This window comes from Elephantulus edwardii, unplaced genomic scaffold (assembly GCF_000299155.1).
Source record: "Elephantulus edwardii isolate Elephantulus edwardi_28Jun2011 unplaced genomic scaffold, EleEdw1.0 scaffold00178, whole genome shotgun sequence".
In the NCBI taxonomy this organism is placed as follows: Eukaryota; Metazoa; Chordata; class Mammalia; order Macroscelidea; family Macroscelididae; genus Elephantulus; species Elephantulus edwardii.
Window position 1 is genome coordinate 2,513,351 of NW_006399928.1, and position 21,802 is coordinate 2,535,152.

General features: G+C 39.0%; 1 protein-coding gene and 1 pseudogene across 1 annotated transcript in view; one reads left to right on the top strand and one right to left on the bottom strand.

The window, feature by feature from the left end:
• KIF4A (kinesin family member 4A) overlaps window positions 1-21,802 on the top strand; it is a 389,040-nt gene that overhangs the window by 129,114 nt on the left and 238,124 nt on the right. Inside the window, exon 10 of the mRNA XM_006895963.1 lies at window positions 695-827. Within this exon, the coding sequence (XP_006896025.1) occupies window positions 695-827 (133 nt within the window). The remainder of the gene's footprint in view (window positions 1-694; window positions 828-21,802) is intronic.
• LOC102857992 lies at window positions 15,591-17,268 on the bottom strand (annotated as a pseudogene).

Sequence of the window (21,802 nt, forward strand, 5' to 3'; positions counted from 1 at the left end):
GCAGAGGGACATTATGTTTGGCAGAGTGGAAGGGAGGCGAAGGAGAGGAAGACCTTTGGTGAGATGGATCAATTCTGTGACTGGAGCAGTGGGAATAAGTGCGTTTGAGATGGCTAGGTTGGCACAGGATAGAACAGCATTTAGAGCTCTTGTACATAGGGTTTCTATGAGTCGCACACGACTCGATGGCACATAACAACAACAACAACATCTTTCTTTTTGTTTTTCTAACTCCAGGTCTTTGTACGTCATTGTACATCTCATGAGTTACTTTATATTTTCTTTCACATCTGACTTTAAATTATTACCTTTCCACAAGAGTATTCAAGATTCAAAATATATTGGGAACATTTTTCTTTTTCATCCAATTTACTTTCTGAGTGGGAGTTAGACTGAAATGGAAAGATTTTTCTCAGACTTACATGAGGTAAAGGTAATAGTAAATATTTGTCAGGGACCTGAAAAGATGGGATAGTGGTGGGCATAGTTCAGTGTTGATTAATTTTATAAAATACAATGTATGGTAGTGATTGTATGAAACCATATGCATGAAGAACAGTGTGAAACACATTGTATATGAATTTTGCATGCAAACCAATATAAAATAAAAAAAATTAAAAAGAAATTTAGCTGAATTCCAATCCAAAAGTATTATGAATCGGGTATTTGTTAATATGGTAATTTCTTTTTTTAGTGTGGCACCGTCTGAGAATCTACAGTCCCTTATGGAGAAGAATCGGACTCTGGAAGATGAAAATGGAAAATTAAGTCAATGTCTCAGTGAGGCTGCTGGTCAGACAGCCCACATGTTGGAAAGGATCATTTGGGTAAGACTCAAAGTCTTAAGTATTAGTGTGGACCTTGATTACCTTTAGTTTCTAAAATATTTAACCAGTTTCTCAATAGAGCTAAATTATGTGGGAGGAACTGGATTACCATATGCTTGGTAAGATACTCTGTGGTAAATATATGGACTTGGAATTAACAATTGAAACCTTGTAGTGTGCCTATCTATATCCATTGCCAATAATCTACATGAACCTTATTTTAAAATAGATCTGTTCTGAATTAGCAGAAGGGCAAGAATCAAGCTCCTCTGTCATCTTAATTCCTGCCCATTCTTTATCGTAATACTAAGCAACTGTCTTCTTGCTAAGATATTAGTCTTAGTGAAATTGGTTAATATCAAAGTAGTAGAATACTAAATAATTGATTATACCTTTTCTGACTGCTACTACTTCATAATTAGTAACCTCCTAATCAGTGTATGTCTTAAGTCTGTTAGTAAAGTTTAATGTTTAACTACTAGTATAAATGTAGCTCAATTTTTTATAACACAGCTATTATTGTTGTGCACCATAAAGTTGCAACTGATCCCTAGCCGACCTTCCGATGGGTTTTCAGAAGCAGAAGTTTTTGCACAGGAAATTGCCCATCCTTCTCCAGCAACACAGCTATTATTAGAATAAAAAATGAATTTTCACCAAAATTTGTTACACAGTCTTAATTTACATACTTCATTCTTTTGTGTGAAGAAAGTGTAAACTAGTTAAATAATTTCTTTTAAAGGGCAAACCCTTAAGATTGTTACTAGAAGAAAGGCAAAATTGATATCTGTATGATTTTTGCATGCATTTTCTCCCTTTCTTAAAACTTTATTAATTTGCATATAATCATTTATATACATCATGTTTTCTACATGTACTTTGTGCTATATATTATCTTTGCAATGCATTGTATTTTATATAATTAATTACCATTAGTCTATGCCTATTATCACTCCATCTTTTAATGTTCTCATTAAACTTTTCTCATTATTTAACCTCACATTAAGTCACTAACATCTCCTATCCCAGTAATTTTTCTCCTTTTCCTAAGCCCCTTTGCTCCTTTCCCTTTTGAAATTTATGTATATCTTGGTTATCTTCCTATTTTCACAAGGATGGCTTTATGCAATATTTGTCCTTATGTGACTGAGTTATTTCACGCAGCAAAATGCTCTCTAATCTCTTCCAAGTTATATAATATTTTACAAAATCATTGCACCATAGTTCTTCATAGTATGCCGTTGTGTGAGTATACCACAATTTCCCAATCTATTTGTTTGTTGATGGGCATTTGGGATGCTTCTGTTTTCCTGCTACTGTGAATAATATTGCTATACACATTGTTGTTGTTGAGTCAATAATGACTCATAGTGACCCTATGAACAAAAGAGCTGAAGACTTTATGGCTTTCGTCCTTTTTCTAAGTTCATAGAGTTTCCAGAGACATGTTATTTAGGAAGTGGATGCCATTCCTGCTTCCAATCCTATCTCAATCTGGGAGCTCCACTAAACACTGTCCACCATGGGTAACCATTATGCAATGAACATAGGTATACAAATATCCATTCGTGTCTGAATAATAATTTCTTTGGGAAATATTCCTAATAGTGGAATACCTGTGTAATATGGGATTTCTGTATTCCGCTTTTTTAAGAAACGCCAAAACACTTTCCATAACGTTGTAATAGTCTGTAATCCCACTAGCAGTGTCCAATCTCTCGGCCTCCTCTCTAACATTTATTGTTTACTTTTTTGTTGAAGTTTGTTACTGCTGCTCCAGTGAGATGGTATCTCATTGTTTTGATTTGCATAGCTGATTACTAAATATTTTGAACATTTTCTCATGTGTTTCTTTGACTTTACATGTCTTTTGCCCATTTTGTGATTATCAGTCTTTTTCTGTAGTATTTGGTTATATGTCCCTTATCTGCAAGATGTTTTTTCAAGTTCTATGGGCTTTCTTTTTGCTCTATTGGAGAAGGTTTTTGATGGATACAGGGATTTGTTTTTAAGAAGGTCGATCTAATATTTTCCAAGTTGTGCATTTTTTACCAAGTTCATCAACCTATATATACCATAGGCCAGGTATTCTAATTTTATTTCCATTTTGTCTCTTGTGATCTTTATGGTTTTGAGTTTTACCCCTAGGTCTCTGATCCACTTTGAGTTGGTTTTTGTGTATGGTGTTATATGTGGATCCTGTTTCAGTTTTCTGCAGGCACATGCCCAGTTTTGCCAGCACCATTTGTTAAGGAGGCTGTGGATTTCCCATTTAATAGGTTTTATTACTTTGTCAAATATCAGCTGGCAAGGTTGAAGGATTATTTCTGTATTTTCAATTCAAGTCCATTCATCTGTATGCTTGGTTGTCTAGTGGTAGGAAACTCTGCTGTAATCCCGAAGGCATATATATACAGTTGGAATCCATCAGCTGCTCTATGGGAGAAGGCTGGTAAGTCTTCTCTCAAACAATTAACTGCCCCTGAAAACCCATCAGAAAGTCAGCTGTGGTCAGTACCCACTTGACAGTACACAACCTATCTGTCAGTGTACCAATACCATACTGTCTTAATTACTACTGTGTAATAGGTTTTGAGATCAGGAACAGAGATGTCTTATCTTATTTTTTTTTAAAGAGCTTTGCTTATTCTGGGTCTGTTCTTTCAAACGGAACTGTAAATGGCTTTTTCTACGTCCTTGAAGAATAAGTTTGGTCTCTGTTTTGGGTCTTCATGGAACTTGTAGATTGCTTTTGGTAGGATTACCGTTTTCACTATGTTGACTCTTCCTACCCATGAATGAGGAATATCTTTCCATTTAATTAGGTCTCTGTTTATTATAGTAATGCTTTATAGCTTTTCTTATAAAGATCTTTTGTTTCTCTGTATTGTTATGTGTTGTCAATTCAACTCTGACTCATTGCGACTCTATGTACAATAGATCTGAACCCTGATCTATCTTGAGCCAATTTCATTGTGTCTGACACATCTACCCGCATTACCCCAGGCACTGAGGCAATCCTTCTCATCCAGGGTTTTTTGCGTTATCCCTCCACCTTTCCAGGGATGATGTCTCTCTCCCAGGACTGGTTGCAGTACGTCCAGAGTATGTCAGATAGAGCTTCAAAATCCTTGCCTCCAAGAAGCAGCCTGGTTTCACCGTCTCTAGGATTGACTTCTTCTCTTAATCCATGGTATGTTCAATACTCCTCTAGCACCATAACTCAAAGACATTGATCCTTCTTCTATCATCCTTAGTCATTGTGTAGCTTTCTGATGCATAGCAAGTAATTGTGAAGACTGTGGCCTGGATCACATGCACCTTAGTCTCCAGATCGACATCATCGCTCCTTAGTACTTTGGAGAGGTGTCTGATAGCAGACTTTCCCAGTGCAGTCCATCTTTTGATTTCCTGGATGCTGGTACCAAGAGTATTGATTGTGGAGCCAAGGCAGCTGGTACCAAGAGTATTGATTGTGGAGCCAAGCAAGCTGAAGCTGTTAACAATCTCAATCTCTTCACCATCTATCGTGATGCCGCCAATCAACCCAGTGGTGAGAATTTTGTTTTCTTCATATTGAGCTTTAATCCATAGTGAAAGCTGCAGTCCTTGACCTTCTACTGCAAATGCCTCAGATCTTCCTCAGTTTCAGTATAATGCAAGTTGTTGATGGATTTTTTGTCCAGTTCTGATGCTATATTCCTCCTCCTAGAGCCCAGCCTCCCAGATGATATGTTCTGCATATAGATTGAAAATGTATGGAGATAGGATGCATCCCTGACATACATGTTTCCTGATTTTGAACCATGCAGTGTTTCCTTGCTCTGTTCTGATGACTGCCTCCTAGCCAAGTATAGCTTTCGCATAAGCACAACAAGGTGTTCTAGGATTCCTATTCTTCTCAGAGTTAGCCACAGTTTATTGTTATCCACACAGTCAAATGCCTTTGTATACTCAATGAAACACTGATAGACATACCTATGGTACTCCCTGCTTTCAGTCAAGAACTTCCTTCTTCATCATCATTGCTTCTTGATCATATGCTGTTTCTTGAAATTCTGTGTCAGCCAATTCTTTTTCATATAGTGAATCTGTGTACTTCTTCCATTTTCTTTTAATGCTTCCGGGTAATTCAACATTTTGCCCACAGCATCCTTAAGTATTGCAACTCGAAGCTTGAATTTGTTCTTCAGTGCCTTCAACATAAAAAATGCTGAGCAAGTTCATCTCTTTTGATTTTCCAATTTCAGCTCTTTGCACATTTCATTATAGTACTTTGCTTTGTCTTCCTGCGCTGCCCTTTGGTACTTGTGGGTTGGACTTTAGCTTCAGTTTGAACTTTCATACGAGTAGTTGCTGATCTGATCCACAGTAGCACCTGGCCCTTTCTTCACAGCTAGTACTGAGCTTGTCCAACAATTTTTTTTGAGATTTTCCCCATAGATGTAATCTGTCTGATTCCTGTGTAGGCCATCAGATGAGGTCCATGTGTATAGTCATCATATGTGTTTCTTATAAAAGGTATTTGCAGGCTTCTTACTCCCTGAACTCAAATCCTACTATATAGCTGTGGTGGTCAGTGACAAACACGTGGATCCATGGAATAGAACTGAGAACCCAGAAATCAGCTCATTTACCTATGTTGCTTGGATACACAGTCAACACTCTTGACACCAGCAGCCAGGAAATTAAAAGACATATTGCGATGGGAATGTCTTTGGTTAGAGACTAAAGTGCAAAGATTTTAGTCTGGAGACTAAGGTGTGCCTGATACATACCATGGTCTTTGCAATCATTTGCTATGCATCAGAGAGCTGGACAATGACTAGGGATGCTAGAAGGAGAATTGATGCCTTTGAGCTGTGGTGTTGGAGAAGAGTATTGGATATACCATGGACTGCTAGGATGATAAACAGGTTTGTCCTGGAGAGGGTGAAGCCGGGCTGCTCCTTGGAGGCAAGAATTCTGAAGTTTCTTCTGACATACTTTGGACATGTTGCAAGGAAAGCCCAGTCCTTGGAGAGGGACGTCATGCTTGGGAGCATAGAGGGACAGTGCAGAGAAAGACCCTCGATGGGATGGATTGATTCCGTGGCTGGGGTAATGGGGGTAGGTGTGTCAGAGATGGTATTGGCACAGGATAGGGCAGAGTTTAGGGCTAGTACATAGGGTCGCTATCAGTCTCAGGCAACTTGATGGCACATAACACTTACGATCAACTGATTTTTTACAAGGACGCAAAATCACTTAGGTTGGGAAATGCAAACCTCTTTAACAAATGGTTTTGGCAATATTGGAAAACTATCTGCAGAAAACTCAAGCAAGACCCTCACACATAGACAAAACCAACTCAGCTTGCGTTTTAGGACCTAGGAGTAAAACGAAGGACTATAAACATCATCAGAGAAAAATTTGAAAGTACTGTAGAAGCCCTAATCCACAATATGAGCAGTTGTCCAAGCATCTTGAAAACTCTACAAAGAGGAGAGAATAAAATAGAAGAATGAGACCTTTTATGAATCAAATTTTCATGTACGTCAAAAAACTTCTCCAATATGGTCAAAAGGAAAACCACAAACGGGGAAAAATATTTGATAGTGACATATCTGATAAAGGACTCATATCTAAAATGTATAGAATACTCCTGCACCTCAACAAGAAAAAGGTAAACAATCTAATTGCAAAATGGGCACAGGATATGAATAGACACTTCACCAAAGAAGACATTCACATGGGGAAAAAAAAACCAAACAAAAAAAACACATGAACAATGTTCAAAATCCCTTGCTCTTAGAGAGATGCAAATAAAGACAACCATGAGATATTTTCTCTCAGCAGTATCAATAGCAATGTTTAACAGAGCAGCAAGCAATAAATGCTGGCAAAGTTGTGGAGAGATTGGAACATTTAGTCACTGCTGGTGGGAGTGTAAAATGGTGCAACCACTATGGAAGGCGTACAGCTCTTTCTCAAAAGTTTGAACTAAAACTACCATTTGACCTGGCAATTCCTCTACTAGGAATTTACCCTAAAGAAACCAGTGCTGCCACCCAAATAGATATATACACACACCTATGTTTATTGCTGCATTATTCATAATAGCAAAGAGATGGAACCAACACAAGTGCCCATCAACAAATGAATGGATGGGAAAAATCTATGGTATATTCACACAGTAGAATACTATGCAGCACTGAAAAACAGGGAACTCTTAAAATGATACACAACAATGGTGACCCTGGAGGACATTATGTTGAGTGAAATACCTCCATCACAAAAGGACAAATACTACATTAACCACACCGCTATAAAACAGGAACAACATGGACGTTGGGGGCAAACCAAGAAAAGAGGGGTAAATAATGAACACTGCCTTGGAACAGATGAAAGTAAGAATTGTTTAAAAGGATTAATGTGTATAACAATAGTCCAGACTAAGAGGTGCATAGCAAAGTGGACTTCAGGTGTATGTTCCTCATGAGCACAATCAAGTGCTCTGGGATTCCCATTCTCCTCATTGTCAGCCACAACTTGTCATGATCCACACAGTGAAATGCCTTTGCATAGGCAATAAAGCACAAATAGACATTCTTCTGATATTCCTTACTTTCAACCAGGATCCATCCTACATCAATTACGATATCCCTGGTTCCACGGCCTCTTCTAAATCCTCCATGAACTTTTGGCAATTCTCTATCTATGTACTGTTCCAGCCATTTTTGAATGATCGTCAGCATTATTTTGCATGCATGTGATATCAATGATATTGTTCTATAATTTCCACATTTGGTTGGATCATTCTTCTTGGGAATATGATCAAATACGGACATTTTCCAATCCGTTGGCCAGCCAGCTGTCCTCCAAATTTTCTGAGATAGACTGGTGAGTGCATCTAAGCCTCCATCTGTTAATTGAAACAAGTCAATTTGTATTCTTTTGATTCCTGGGGCCTTTTTTTTTTGGCCAATGCTTTCAATGCAACTTCCACTTCTTCTTTCATTACCATTGGCTCCTGTACTTCCTGAAATTTTTCAGTGTCATTCAATTCTTTCTGGTACAGTGTCTCTGTGTATTCCCTCTATCTTCTATTGATGCTTTCTGGCTCATTCAATATATTGCCCATAGCATCTTTCAACATTGTGACACAAGGCCTAAATTTGTTTTTCAGTTCTTTCAGCTTCAGAAATGCAGAGTGAGTTCTTCCCTTTTTATTCTCCAATTCCAGCTTTCTGCATCTACCAGTATAATACTTTGCTTTGTCTTCCCTAGATGTCCTTTGAAACCATCTGTTTTAGCTCTTTCACTTCAACATGGTTTCCTTTAGATTTGTCTTCTCCATGTTCCATTATAATCTTTAGAGTCTCTTCTGACATCTGTTTAGGTTTTTTCTTTCTACTCTGTTTTTGTAATGACCTTCTACTTTCTTCATGGTTGATAACATCCCACAACTCATCTGGTCTTTTTCATTGGCGTTCAGAGCCTCAAACCTATTCTTAAGATGATCATGAAATTCCGATGGAACTGATTCAAGATCATCTCTTGGTTCCTTTGGACCTATTTTAATTTTCTTGCCTCACTTTAAACTTGCATATGAGTAATTAATGATCTGACCCACAGTCGGCCCCTGGCCTAGTTTTGACTGCTAATATTGATGTTCTCCAACGATTTTTTTCTACAAATGTAGTCAGTCTGATTCCTATGCAGCCCATTAGGTAAAATCCATGTGTCAAGTTGTCTTTTAGAAAAAGTATTTGCAATGAATAAATCATTGTAAATAAAAAATTCAATCATTCTATTTCCAGCCTCAATTCTATCACCCAGCCCATATTTTTCAACTACTGTTCCTTCTTCACTGTTTCCTACTTTTGCATTCCAATTCACTAATTATCATTAACATATCCTGATTGCATGTTTGGTCAATTTCAGACTGCAAGACTTAGCTGATGTGCATATGGAGCATGAGAGCACTGCATCGTTTGGAATTGGGAAAGGAATGCATCAGGGATGTATTCTATTACCATACTTAATCAATTTATATGCTGAGCAAATTATCCAAGCAGCTGGACTCTATGAAGAGGAATATGGCATCAGGATTGGAGAGAGACTCATCAATAACCTACATTATGCAGATAACACAACCTTGCTTGCTGAAAGTGAGGAGGATTTGAAACACTTGTTGCAGAAGATCAAGGAATGCAGCCTTCAGTATGGATTGTGTCTCAATATCAAGAAAACAAAGATTCTTACCATTGGACCAATAGGCAGTGTCATGATGGAGAGAGTGGAGATTGAAACTATCAACAGCTTCATCTTGCTTGGATCCACAATTAACACCCTTGGTACTGTTGTTGTTAACTGTCGTCAAGTCGTAGATGATGCACAGTGACCCTATGAATGAAAGACCTGAACACTCGTATAGCTTTCATAATTTCTCTAAGTTCATAGAGTTTCCGGAAGCAAGCTACTTACTTGAATCTACAATTAACACCCTTAGTACTAGCAGTCAGGAAATAAGGAGACACACTGCACTGGGAAAATCTGCAGTTAGGGACCTTTCCAAATTATTGAGGAGTAGTGAAGTCAGTTTGAGGACTAAGGTGCATCTGATTCAGGCCATGGTTTTTCCAGTTACTTGTGATGTATCCGAAACCCGAACATTGAATTAGGATGAAAGAAGAAGAATTGATGCCTTTGAACTGTGGTGTTAGATAAGAGCACTGAACATTCTATGGATGGCAAAAAAAAAACACAAAAAACAACCAAAAAACCAAAAGCCAAATATGTCTTAGAAAAGGTGCATCCATAGTGCTCTTTGGAGGCAAGCATAATGAGGCTTGGCCTCACATACTTAGGACATATTGCTAGGAAGTGCTGTTCCTTGGAGAGGGACATGATGTTGGGAAGGGTTGAGTGTCGATGAAGGAAAGGAAGACCCTCAACCAGGTAGACTGACAAGGTGACTGCTTCAGTGGGCTCTTGTGTGCCAGGAAGTGTGAGGATGGTGCAGAACAGGACTAGGTTTAGATCTTTTGTTCATATGGTCTCTATGAGTCATATTTGACTCAATGGCACCTAACAACAACAAGAAGCAAAGTGCACTGGGGGAGAAATGGGACGAGGAGGGAGGAAATTATTCAACAATGAATGATTTTTTTAATTTATTTTTTTTTAAGTGAACTGGTTTAAGGGGAAGGGAGGAAAATGTACAGCAATGAATGAATGAAAGTCCAACTTTTTTTAAAACTTTTGTTCAAATCACAATTTTTAAAATAGATGATTGCATTGAATATATCATTGGCTGTACAGAACTGTATCATTTTGTCTCCAGCCTCAATTATGTCGCAAAGTCCATGGTTTCCTATGACCAATCTGTCTTCCTTGCTCCTAATTCTTACATCCATCACCTATTATTACATTATTGCATGTTTGATCAATTTCTAATTGCAACAGTTGCTAGAATGGCTCTGAATGTTGTTGTATAAATTTGAATGATACTAGTATTAACAGGTCTTCCTTGTATGTATATGGATATTATCCTGTCACTCACAGCATTGCATTTCAAGATGGACCAAGAAATAGTCTTTTTAAGTATGAATCTGACCCCATTTTTTCCTCACCTTTTAATTTCCAGCATAGTAGATTCTAGGATTGTCAGATTCAAAATTTCTCATGCCAATCCATTTCATTTCGCCAATTCCTGGTATGTCAATGCTTATGTGTTCCATTTCTTCCTTGACTATCTCCAATTTTTCTACATTCATACTTCTCACATTTCAAGTTCCAATCATTAGGGTCTGTTTGCAACTGTTCCTCTTCCTTTGTAATTCTTAAAAGGAAGACTCAGCCTTCAGTTGCTATATCTGCTAGTCTAAGTGTGCTTTGTTGTACACAGGGTTTCTTTTTTTAGTTAGTTTTATTATGATGTATTTAGTCTTGTGGTTAGCGATTGTAAATTATTGGTTTCTTAGTTTCATTTTCTGTTAGGTTAGGTTTTTTTTCCTTTAGTGCTGTAGAGAAATCCTGCTTACTTTTTTCGAAACTGAGCATGTATTCTGCCCATCTACTGTATTGTTCTACTAGATCCAACTGGTTTGGGGTTTTTTTGGTTCTTTTGTTTGTTTGATTTGGGGTTGTTTTCTTTTTTAATTTTATATTGATTTTCTCACAAAGTTTGTATACATTGTATTTCACAGTATTATTCATTCATATTGTTTCATGCAATCATTCCCATGCATTAGTTTTAGAAAATCAATCATAATTGGACAATGCTTATCATTAGACAATCTTTTCCAGTCCTTCCCATTTCCGTCACCCCCCTCCCTCAACCGACCAAACTGTGCAACCCTATGGTTTTGCCCTTATCCATCCTCAACCCCCTACTCCCACCCCTTCCTCCCTTGGGTCCCCATACATGTTTTACTAATTATCCTTCTATTTTTATAATAATGGTCCTATAGAGTATTTTCCTTATGAAATGAAGTTAGTTCGTTCAGCATAATGCTCTCCAGTCTTTCCCAAGTTATGTAGTTATGTAATTTTTTAAAAAATTGTTGCTCCTGAGTGCTGCATAGTATTCCATTATATGAATGTAGCACAGTTTCTCAATCCTTTCACTTGTAGTTGGACATTTGGGCTGTTTGAATGTTCTTCCAATCATGGATAACACTGCTATGAATACTAGTGTACAGATCTTAGTTTGTATCTCAGTTCTAATTTCCTTGGTATATATTCCTAATAATGGAACCACTGGATCATACGGAGTTATTAGTTCAGCTTTTTGCGGACATGCCAAACTGTCTTCCAGAGTGGTTGTACCATTTTACAATCCCACCAACAGTGTATGAGAGTTCTCACCTCTCCACATCCTCGCCAACATTTTTTACTTGCCGCCCTGCTAAACTTTGCACTGTTCCTGCGGTAAAGTGGTATTTCATTGTGGTTTTTTATTTGCATCTTTCTTATTACCAGTGATTTTGAGCATTTCTTCGTGTGTCTGTAGGCCATCCGAATGTCTTCCTCTGTGCAAAATCTTTCCATGTTATTTGCCCATTTTGTAATTGGGTTATCAGTCTTTCTCTTCTGGAGGCCCTTGGGATTCTGTAAACTTTTGTTATGAGACTTGTCTGAGATGGTATTGCCAAATTTGGTTCCAAATCGGTAGCTTTTCTTTTTACTTTGTTGAAAAAAGATTTTTTTTTTATTTTTATGAGCACAGAGATTTAATCTTTAGAAGGTCCCATTCATCAATCTTACTCTCTTCAGATTTGTGCGTTACTGGCTGTATTTGGCAGTCTCTTTACACCCTAGATTAGGCCTTCTAAGCTTTTGTGAATTTATTTATTATTAACTTTATGGTTTGGGGGCTTTACTCCCAAGTCTCTGATCTACTTTGAGTTGATTTTTGTGTTTGTTGTGAGGTCTAGATCCTGTTTCAGCTTTTTGCAAGTAGCATTCCAGTTTTGCCAGCACCATTTGTTGAAGAGGTTGTCATTTCCCCATTTGATAGGTTTTATTTCCTTGTCGAAATTAGTTGACCATAGATAGAGAGGTCAAATTCTGGGTTCTTGATTCTGTTCCATTGGTCTGTTTCTGTCATTGTATCAGTACCATGCTGTTTTCATAACCATGCTGTTTTTGTTTTAGTCTCTCTCAAATGAAAATTATGTTAGCACTTTTTTTGGTAATTATCCTTTTGACTTTGTTGAGAAAATTGCCTTTTGTTCCTATTTTGCTGAGTGTTTTAATCAGGAGAGAATGTTTAATTTTTTCAAAGGCTTTTCTTCCTCAATTGACAGGTTCATATGATTCCTGATCTTTACTTTGTTAATGTGATTAACACATTAATTCTTATGATTGAACCATCCTGCATTCCCATTATTAATCTCACTTGGTCATGGTGAATTATTTTATAGATATGTTGTTGGATTGATTCTACTATCCAGGACTTTGTTAAGGACTTTTGAATCTATGTTCATGAGCAATATTGGTGTATAGTTTTCTTCTTTTTTTAGCATTTTTTTTATTTAAAATTTTTTTATAAAATTTTTATTTTATACTGGTTTACTTTTTTAATAATATCTTTGCCTGATATTGATATGCTTGCATTATAAAATAACTCTGGGAGTATTCCTTCTTTTTGTATTTTTAAAAAATAATTTAAATAGCTTTTGTGATAGTTTAGGTCTGAATTTCAGTAGAATTTATCTGTAAAGCCATCTGAGCCAAAACTTTTTTTTTTAATGCGTCTTTTTATGACCTTCTCAATTTCTTTTTTGATGGGTCTGTTCCAGTGTTTAACTTGTGTCTGTCAATTTGAGTAGGTTGTGGGTTTTTAAGAATTTATCCATTTCTTCTAGGTTTTCAAATTTATCAGAGTAAAGGTTTTTATAATATTCCAAAATTATCAGTTCAGTTCTGACTGGTTCTGTTGTGGTTTCACTGCTTTAATTTCTTATTCGGGTTATTTGTGTCTTTTCTTTTAAGTTTTCTAGTGGTTCGTCAATATCAAGAAAACTAAGATTCTTACCACTGGGCCAATTGGCTGCATTACGATGGATGGTGATGAGACTGAGATTGTTAACAGCTTTAGTTTTTTTGGCTCCACGTCAACACTCTTGGGCCCAGCATCCAGAAAATTAAAAAGCATATTGCGATGGAAAAGTCTGCTGTTAGGCGCCTCTCCAAAGTACTGAAAAGCAATGGTGTCACTCTGGACACCAAGGTGTGCCTTATACAGACCATGGTCTTTGCAGTCACTTGCTATGCATCAGAGACCTGGGCGATGACTAAGGATGTGAGAAGGAGAATTGGTGTCTTTGAGCTGTGGTGTTGGAGAAGAGTATTGAATATAAAATGGACTGCTAAGAAAACTAACAGGTTTATCCTGTAGAGGGTTAAGCCAGGCTGCTCCTTGGAGGCAAGGATTCTGAAGCTTCGTGTGACATACTTTCGACCTGTTACAAGGAGGGTCCGTCCAGTCCTTGGAGAAGGACGTCATGCTTGGGAGGGTGGAGGGACAGACAGCGCAGGAGGGGAAGACCCTCTATGAGGTGGATTGATTCAGTGACTGGGGTAATCGGGATGGGTGTGTCAGAGGCAATGCGATTGGCACAGGATAGAGCAGGGTTTAGGGCTCTTGTACATAGGGTCACTATGAGTCACAGGCAACTTGATGGCACATAACAACAACAACAACAAGTGGTTTATCTAATTTATTAACCCTTTTGATGAACCAGCTTGTGGTTTTGTTAATGATTTCAATAGGTTTTCTAGCCCATTGATTTTAGCCCTTTTTCTCATAATTTTTTTATTTTTTTAATTCTAGGTCCTATGAATTCATCCTGCTTTTCTTTTTCTACTTACTGGAAATGTTATTCAGTTTGTTTTATTCCTTTTTTTAAAAAAAATGCATGTGTGCTTAATGTAATGAACTGACCTCTGAAAACTTCTTTAGCTATATCTCAGAGGTTTTTATTAGTTGTGTTTTCATTTTCTTTTGTTTAGAGGTACTTTTTTATTTCCAATTTTATTTTTCTAAAACCCAGCCATGCTCAATCAAGATGTTCTTTAACTTCTGATGGATGTCCTTTTTTTTGTTTCTTCTTTTTTATATTCTTGTTAATTTTTATCTTTATACCATTGTGGTCTTAGAGGATGCTTTGTGTTATTGCAGTGCTTTTTTTTAAATTTAAGAAGCATTGCTTTGTGTTTTAGTATGTTGTTGATTTAGGTGAATGTACCCTGTGTACTTGAGAAATAAGTAAATTGAGTCTTTGTTGGGTGAAGTACCCTGAATACATCAATGAGGTTGAGTTGGATGACTCTGTAGTTCAGTTCTTTTACATCTTTGCAGAAGTTTCTTTTGTATTGACCTGTCTTTTGATGAGAGTGAAGTGCTGCAGAATCTACTACTATTGTGATATTGTCTATTTCATTCTTCAAGTCTGCTAACCTTTGTTTTATGTATTTTCCGGGTGGAGGGACAGCGCAGGAAGGGAAGACCCTCTATGAGATGGATTGATTTGGTGACTGGGTTAACCGGGATGGGTGTGTCAGAGGCAGTGCTGTTAACGCAGGATAGAGCTGGGTTTAGGGCTGTTGTGCATAGGGTCGCTATGAGTCGCAAACGACTCTACGGCACATAACAACAACAACAACATCACTAAGTGTGTAGATGTTAAGTAAGCATATGTCCTCTTGATCTCTTGTCCCTTTAATCATTATATTATGTCATTTATTTCACCACCCCCCCCTTTTTTTTTTTTTGAAAGCTAAAGAAGCTTTATTTAGGGAGTTCTTGGTGGGATTCTTTGGTCTCGAGAGGGAGCCAGACCAGGGGAAAACCGCATCCTAAGGTGGATTGAAGCAGGGGTTTTTGTTTGTTTTTATGATTGTAAAAATTTTATTCTCTTTAATAACAATAACTCCACAAAAAGTATGCAAAGTACATTGAATACTTAAGAGTGGCGGCAGAGGTAGATGAGAGGGAAGCCAGCCTCAGCGGAAGCATCATCAATTAACTCCTACAAAGGAAGCCCTGCTGGGCTGGGGGAAGTCAGGGCCTGAGGTCCAGTTGTAAAACAAAAAGCAAACAGACCAGCGATGCTTGGGTTGTTGTGTTTTGTTTTTTGGGTGGTTATTTGTTTTGTTTTTTTTAAAAAAGGGAAAAAAAGCCACTCACGAGAAAACAGGGTGAGCTTGCATGTTCTCGGGGGAGGGAGGCTGGCTGGCTCAGGCTGCATGCTGCTATGTGCGGGCTGGCACTCAGGCGCGCTCCAGATTTGTGGGGGGCAGGTTTTTATGTTTGAAATACTGCACAACTTGTTGGGACAGCTCCGCCCGTACAGCTTTGGCCAAGGTCTCCTTTGCTGCATTGCGGAACTCACAGAAGGGCACAAACTGCATGTCACAGGCCGCCTCCTCACCTGTGTGGGAGCGCAGTGTGCGGCTCTCCCCTTCCAGGAACTCCATGGCCGCGAAGTCGGCGTTGCCCACACCCACAGTGATAATGGACATGGGCAGCTTGGAAGCCTGCACCATGGCGTGCCTGGTCTCCTCCATGTCACTGATGACACCATCCATGATGATGAGGAGGATGAAGTATTGCGTAGCTATCTGCTGCTGTGTAGCCTGAGTGGCAAACGGGCCACATGGTTGATGATGGGGGAGAAGTTGGTGGGACCATAGAAGCGGATGTGCAGCAGGCAGACCTGGTAGGCTTGAAATTGATGGCAAACTTGTGCGAGATCTTCCAGTCTGGAGGTAGCTGGGCTCTAAATCCCAGAGTTGGAAATATCTTGTCACTGTCATAGTCTTGAATGATCTGTCCAACAGCCCAGATGGCCGACAGGTACTCATTAGTGCCCATGGGGTTGATTTAGTGCAAAGAGGAATGGTCAAAGAGGTTCCCATTGGAAGATGTGAAGTCTCTCCCAACAGTGAACATGAGCTGGCAGCCTCCCAGGGTATAGTCCAGGAAAGAGTAGTCCCAGTTTATTTTGCAGGACCGGAGATGATGATGCCTGAGTTTTTATAGTTCTGCTGCTGCTGCTTCTTGGGGTTGATGCACTCAAACTCCACCGGGATGCTGTACCGAGCCTCAGACATCCGTGACACCATGGTCTGGAACTCACCAATGAAGTCGTGGTCCCCATCATTGTCAACACATGACCTGGATGGGATTCTCCATATCCCCATCACACAGGGACACCAGTGGCAAAGTGAAGGGCTTCCACACAGGGTCCAGGGTGTACTTGATCACCTTGGTCCTATGGACTAGCATCCACTTGCTTTCATCTGGTATATAAAACTCAAGAAACTGGTGTGATTTCCCAAAGAGGTCCTTCTTGTCCAGCTTCCTGCTGGTCAGACTCAACATGATGACCTCGTCTGATAGCTCCTGAGCAGTGATCCTAATTAAGCCCTGAGGGCTTGTCATTCAGCAGCAGCAAAGGACGAGTTATCTTTTTACTGGAGACTACCCAGGCTGCAGGAGAACTGGCCCAGAAAGTCATGTTAATCTAGCCGCATGATGGACTTGTCCTGGTCAAACAGGGCAAACTTGAGCTTCTGTGCCTCTTCAAAGTGATAGTCGAGGACAAACTTCTTGGAGAACGCAGACTTGAGGTTGTTAACAGCCGTTTCTGTCCTGTCGTACTCCATCCACCTACCCATCATTTTCCAGAAAGAGGACACAGAAGGGGTCAGACTTGGAAGTGACATCTCGGTCCAGCAGGTTCTGGCCACTCACTGACAGTTCCACCTTACACATGCAATGCTGGGAGCCCACAGATGCTGCCCTGGATTCTGGAGCAGCCCCACCTGGTATGTAGACCATTGTGGGGGAGCGGCAGTAGCAATTCCAGGAAGTTGCGGATCCCATGGATGCCTCGGCCCACACTAGGTGGTAGCTGCTCTCCCGCTCCCCAGTTTGCGCAGACATCCCAGGCGCTTCCTCCGCTCTGCTGGACCCTGGGGCACGTGGTGCATGCTTAGGGCACTGTCCCAGTGGCCATGGCCTTTGGATGGGCTGGAGGCAGGATAAATTGTGTATACTGCATTGAAACAGATGAGGGAGAGAACAATTTAATAGTGATATATGATAGGGTATTATGGTTATCACAGGAGTCCAGAATTAAGGTTGCATAGTGGAGTGTACTCGGGATGGGTCGGGGGGTTGGGGGTTGCGTGGGGATTGTATACCAATGAAAGAATTTTACTTTTCAAAGAGTGGCGTGAACTGGTGGTGACTGTGGGCATGAAGAAAAGCGCATCAAGGAATGAAGGGATATCCAAAATCTCTGTAAATGTTCATTAAAATTAATAAAATTTTTTTTTTTTAAAAAAAAAGAATCTTAAGGGAGGGACATTCCATTGTGGTTTAGCCAGGTCGGTGAGGCAGTTCACTCCCGTTGTTAACATGCTGAAATTCTTTCTTTTTTATTATTATTAAATTTTATTAATTTTAATGAACATTTACAGAGATTTTGGGTTTTCAATTCATTCATTGTGGCACTAGCTGATATTCTTTTAATCCTTCATTCTTCCTTTGACCATGATCTAGGCCTGACACTGGGGACTGCAGCTCACTGTGGGCTATGTCTCCAAATCTCCCTGAAGTTGCCTTTTCTGCTGTTTGAGAGCAGATGTGGGATGTGAGGGACCATCCATGTCCAGGGCTCCACAGCTGTGGGCAAGAGCAGTGATCCTAGGGTCCTAGACAGCAGGGGCTCCTGATGCCTGTGTCTCTACCTCTGGGTGGCTTGGGCTCACTGGAATGATCAGGGTCCTTTATCTCTTATGGTGATTTTCGTTCTGATGTCTTTTTTGTTTGATTTTAATATTTTTATTGATTTTCATATAATAATTCCTTTAAATTCATGTACATTCTATTTTACATATTTTTTATTTTAATCTGAAGTCTTTTATCAGTGAGTCATATTGCCCCTCTGACTTTCTTGTGGATGCCATTTGCTTTGTATATTTTTCCCTGCCTTTGATTTTTAGACCATCTTTTGCCTCGTTTTTTAAATGTGTCTCTTGTAGGCAACATATTGATGGGTTTTATGGGGTTTTTGGTTTTTTTAAAAATCCATTCTGCTACTCTTTTTCAGTTAATTGATGTATTTAAGCCATTCATATAGAGCATGATTATTGATAAGGCTAGGCTTTATTGTTGCCATTTTGCAGTGTTCCTTTTTTGTTGTTGCTCTTACTTTGATTCATCTGCTTTACTCTGCTATTTGTGTGAAGGGCTTCCCTTAGTATTTCATGTAGAATTGTTCTAGTTTTCTGAGAATCCTTTAGTACCTGATTGTTTGCAGTTGACCTAATTAATCCTTTGTATTTGATGGACACCTTTGCCTGGGTGCATGACCATGTTTTCTTGTTTCTACAGTTGTCTTCTTTCTCCCTTAGTTTCTGCTGAGAAGTCAGAGCTTAATCTAATTGGTTCTCCCTGTAGTTGACTCTTTGTTTTTCTTCTACTGCTGTTAGTATTCTTTGTCTTTGGTTTGGGGGATATTTTTTTTTCAACGCTGTGGTTTAATGCATTTGTCCTTACTCTATAAGTTGTGCTTTTACATGTGTTAGTGTGATTAATATAACAGACAATGCATCTGTACCAGATACATATTCATCTGACCTTTATAAGATTATTACAATGACTGGCTATACATTTATTGTTTGGTGCTCTGTCTTTCATTGACTATGCAAAGGCGTTTGACTGTGTGGATCATAACAAACTGTGGCTGACTTTGAGAAGAATGGGAATCCCAGAACACTTGATCATGCTAATGCAAAACTTATACTTGGACCAAGAGGCAGTTGTCAAAACAGAGCAAGGGGACACTGCATGGTTCAAAATTGGGAAGGGCGTACGCCAGGGGTGTATCCTATCTCCATACTTTTCAACCTGTATGCAGAACAGATTATCCGGGAGGCTGGGCTCTATGAGGATAACGGGGTCCAGCCCCGTTATAGCAAACAGTTCCACCGAGAGAAGGGACAAGGATGAAGTGAAGACACAGAGAGACTATCCACTGATGGCGAATAGCAATTTTATTATTCATAGAAAGGCCTATGTAGGTTTTAGAAACATGTCTGCGGTAACAATCACATTATCTCTTTGCGTCCGTGATGTTGACTATCAGGTCAAACATTAACTCTCATAGACCTCAGTACAATACAAAGATGTTTTCCAGAATACCTTATTGTGTGCTCTAAGAAACAAAGAGTTTCGGTAGATTACATTCCCTACGGTCTGAGACCTTTGGTCACTCTTATTCATTAACAACCTACTTCCTTGAGTTGTTTATTGCCAAGCAGATGTTCTAGCCAAGATGGAGTTAGTCTTGCTGGTTTTACAGTACAGGGCTAATCTTGCTTTACAAGTTAGCCAGGCTGCTGACATGAGGAGAAATGTGGGGTCAAGATTGGTGGAAGATCTATCAACAATCTGCGTTATGCAAATGACACAACCGTGTTTGCTGAAATTGAGGAGGACCTGAAGCACTTGCTGCAGAGGATTAAGGACTGCAGACTCCAATATGGATTGAGGCTCAGTGTTACGAAGACAGAGATTCTCACCAGTGGACCTATTAGCAGAATCAGGATGGATGGTGAAGAGATTGAGATTGTTCACAGCTTTAGTTTGCTTGGCTCCACAGTCAACACTCTTGGCACCAGTAGCCAGGAAATTAAAAGGCGTATTGCCATGGGAAAATCTGCTGTTAGGGACCTCTCCAAAGTACTGAAGAGCAGTACTGAAGAGCAATGGTGTCTCTTTGGAGACTAAGGTGCGTCTGATACAGGCCATGGTCTTCTCAATCACTTGTTATGCATCAGAGAGTTGGACAGCAACCAAGGAGGATAGAAGGAGAATTGATGCCTTTGAGCTGTGGTGCTGGAGAAGAGTATTGAGAGTACCATGACTGCTAGGAAAACAAATAGATTCATCCTGGAAAGGTGGTTCCTTGGAGGCAAGGATTCTTAGGCTCTGTCTAAAATACTTTGGACATGTTGTGAGGAGAGACCGGTCCTTGGAGAAGGACATCATGCTTGCAAGAGTGGACGGACAGCGCAGGAAGGGAAGGCCTTCTATGAGGTGGATTGATTCTCAGTGACTGGCGTAATTGGGATGCGTGTGTCAGAGATAGTGCGATTGGCACAGGACAGAGCAGAGTTTAGGGCTGTTGTACATAAGGTTGCTATGAGTCTCAAGCAACTCGATGGCACTTAACAACAACAAAAACAACAACAACAACTCTGTCAGAAAGTCATTAAAAAAACATCATTTTGGCCCATATAAACAATCTTTCCTAAATCTATTGCAGCAGCCTGCATATGATGCTGTGGTTAAAAATATTGATCACCTTTCTCAATGTATTGTTACTGTCTATCATTTCTTTTTTTTTTAAAGGAATATAAAACTATTTATTGACCACTGTTCACCAGTTATTTACAATAAAGTAAACAATATACAACTGGATTAACATTCTGATTACTACAAAGTTGTTTTTCCTGGCTTCAGGTGAACCCGTAACCCAAATACTGAGAAAATTCAGCCTACATGTTAATCAATGGATTGGGGTAAAGAAAATCATGCAGGTCTATAGTTGAGATTACGAAGTTGTTCACCCATATTGCCAGCAAACTGCAACATCTCTAATCTTATTAGGTTTTTATCAGTACAGTCATAGACATTCCATGAATCCAGACCTTTTAGTCAAAACAGCACAAGTATTTCGACTTTCCATAAAAGGAGTGGCTTTCTAAAAGAAACAAATGCCCATTTAACTAAGCTTTACTCGACTTGTTAAAACACACCAGTATTTATCTAAGTTTTCCTCTCTGGGTATGGTTTTTAGCAGTGATCAAGATATTTCTTCCCGGAAATTTTTCAATTAAAGTATTTTGTTTATATGATTATACAGACAGGGATTTTGATGCAGATGCTTTAGACAGTCCAACTTATTACCAGATCATTTACTTGATTTTAAAATAAATGATTCTAAAATTTTTCCCATTTAACTTGATCTTTAGTCCATCAGAGTGACTATAACCCTGAAATATGAAGTTACTCATGCCATTTTTGTTTAGAACAGTTTTGATGAAAGAAAATTTACAAATGTTATTTATGTATTCACACACAAAAACAAATAAAACAAACCCCCAGAATGGTCCTTAGGCATGTTTTACAGGTTAAACACAAGTTCTGGTTCAGTAATGGTTATGAAAAAAATTTCTAAGGTTTAGAAAAACTGTTCTCTAATGTAATGCAGAGGAAATGATATACCACCAAACGTTCTTTTCTGACAAATGAAGCAACTACAGAAAGCTTTTATTTGTTCAAAGTAACCAGTGCTATTGATGCAACAAAAAAAACCCAACCAATAAAAGTCCCAAATAACTCCCCCAATACTACTTCAAAACAAATAAATCAAACTTGATTTCCATTAGAATGTAGTTGTTATTCA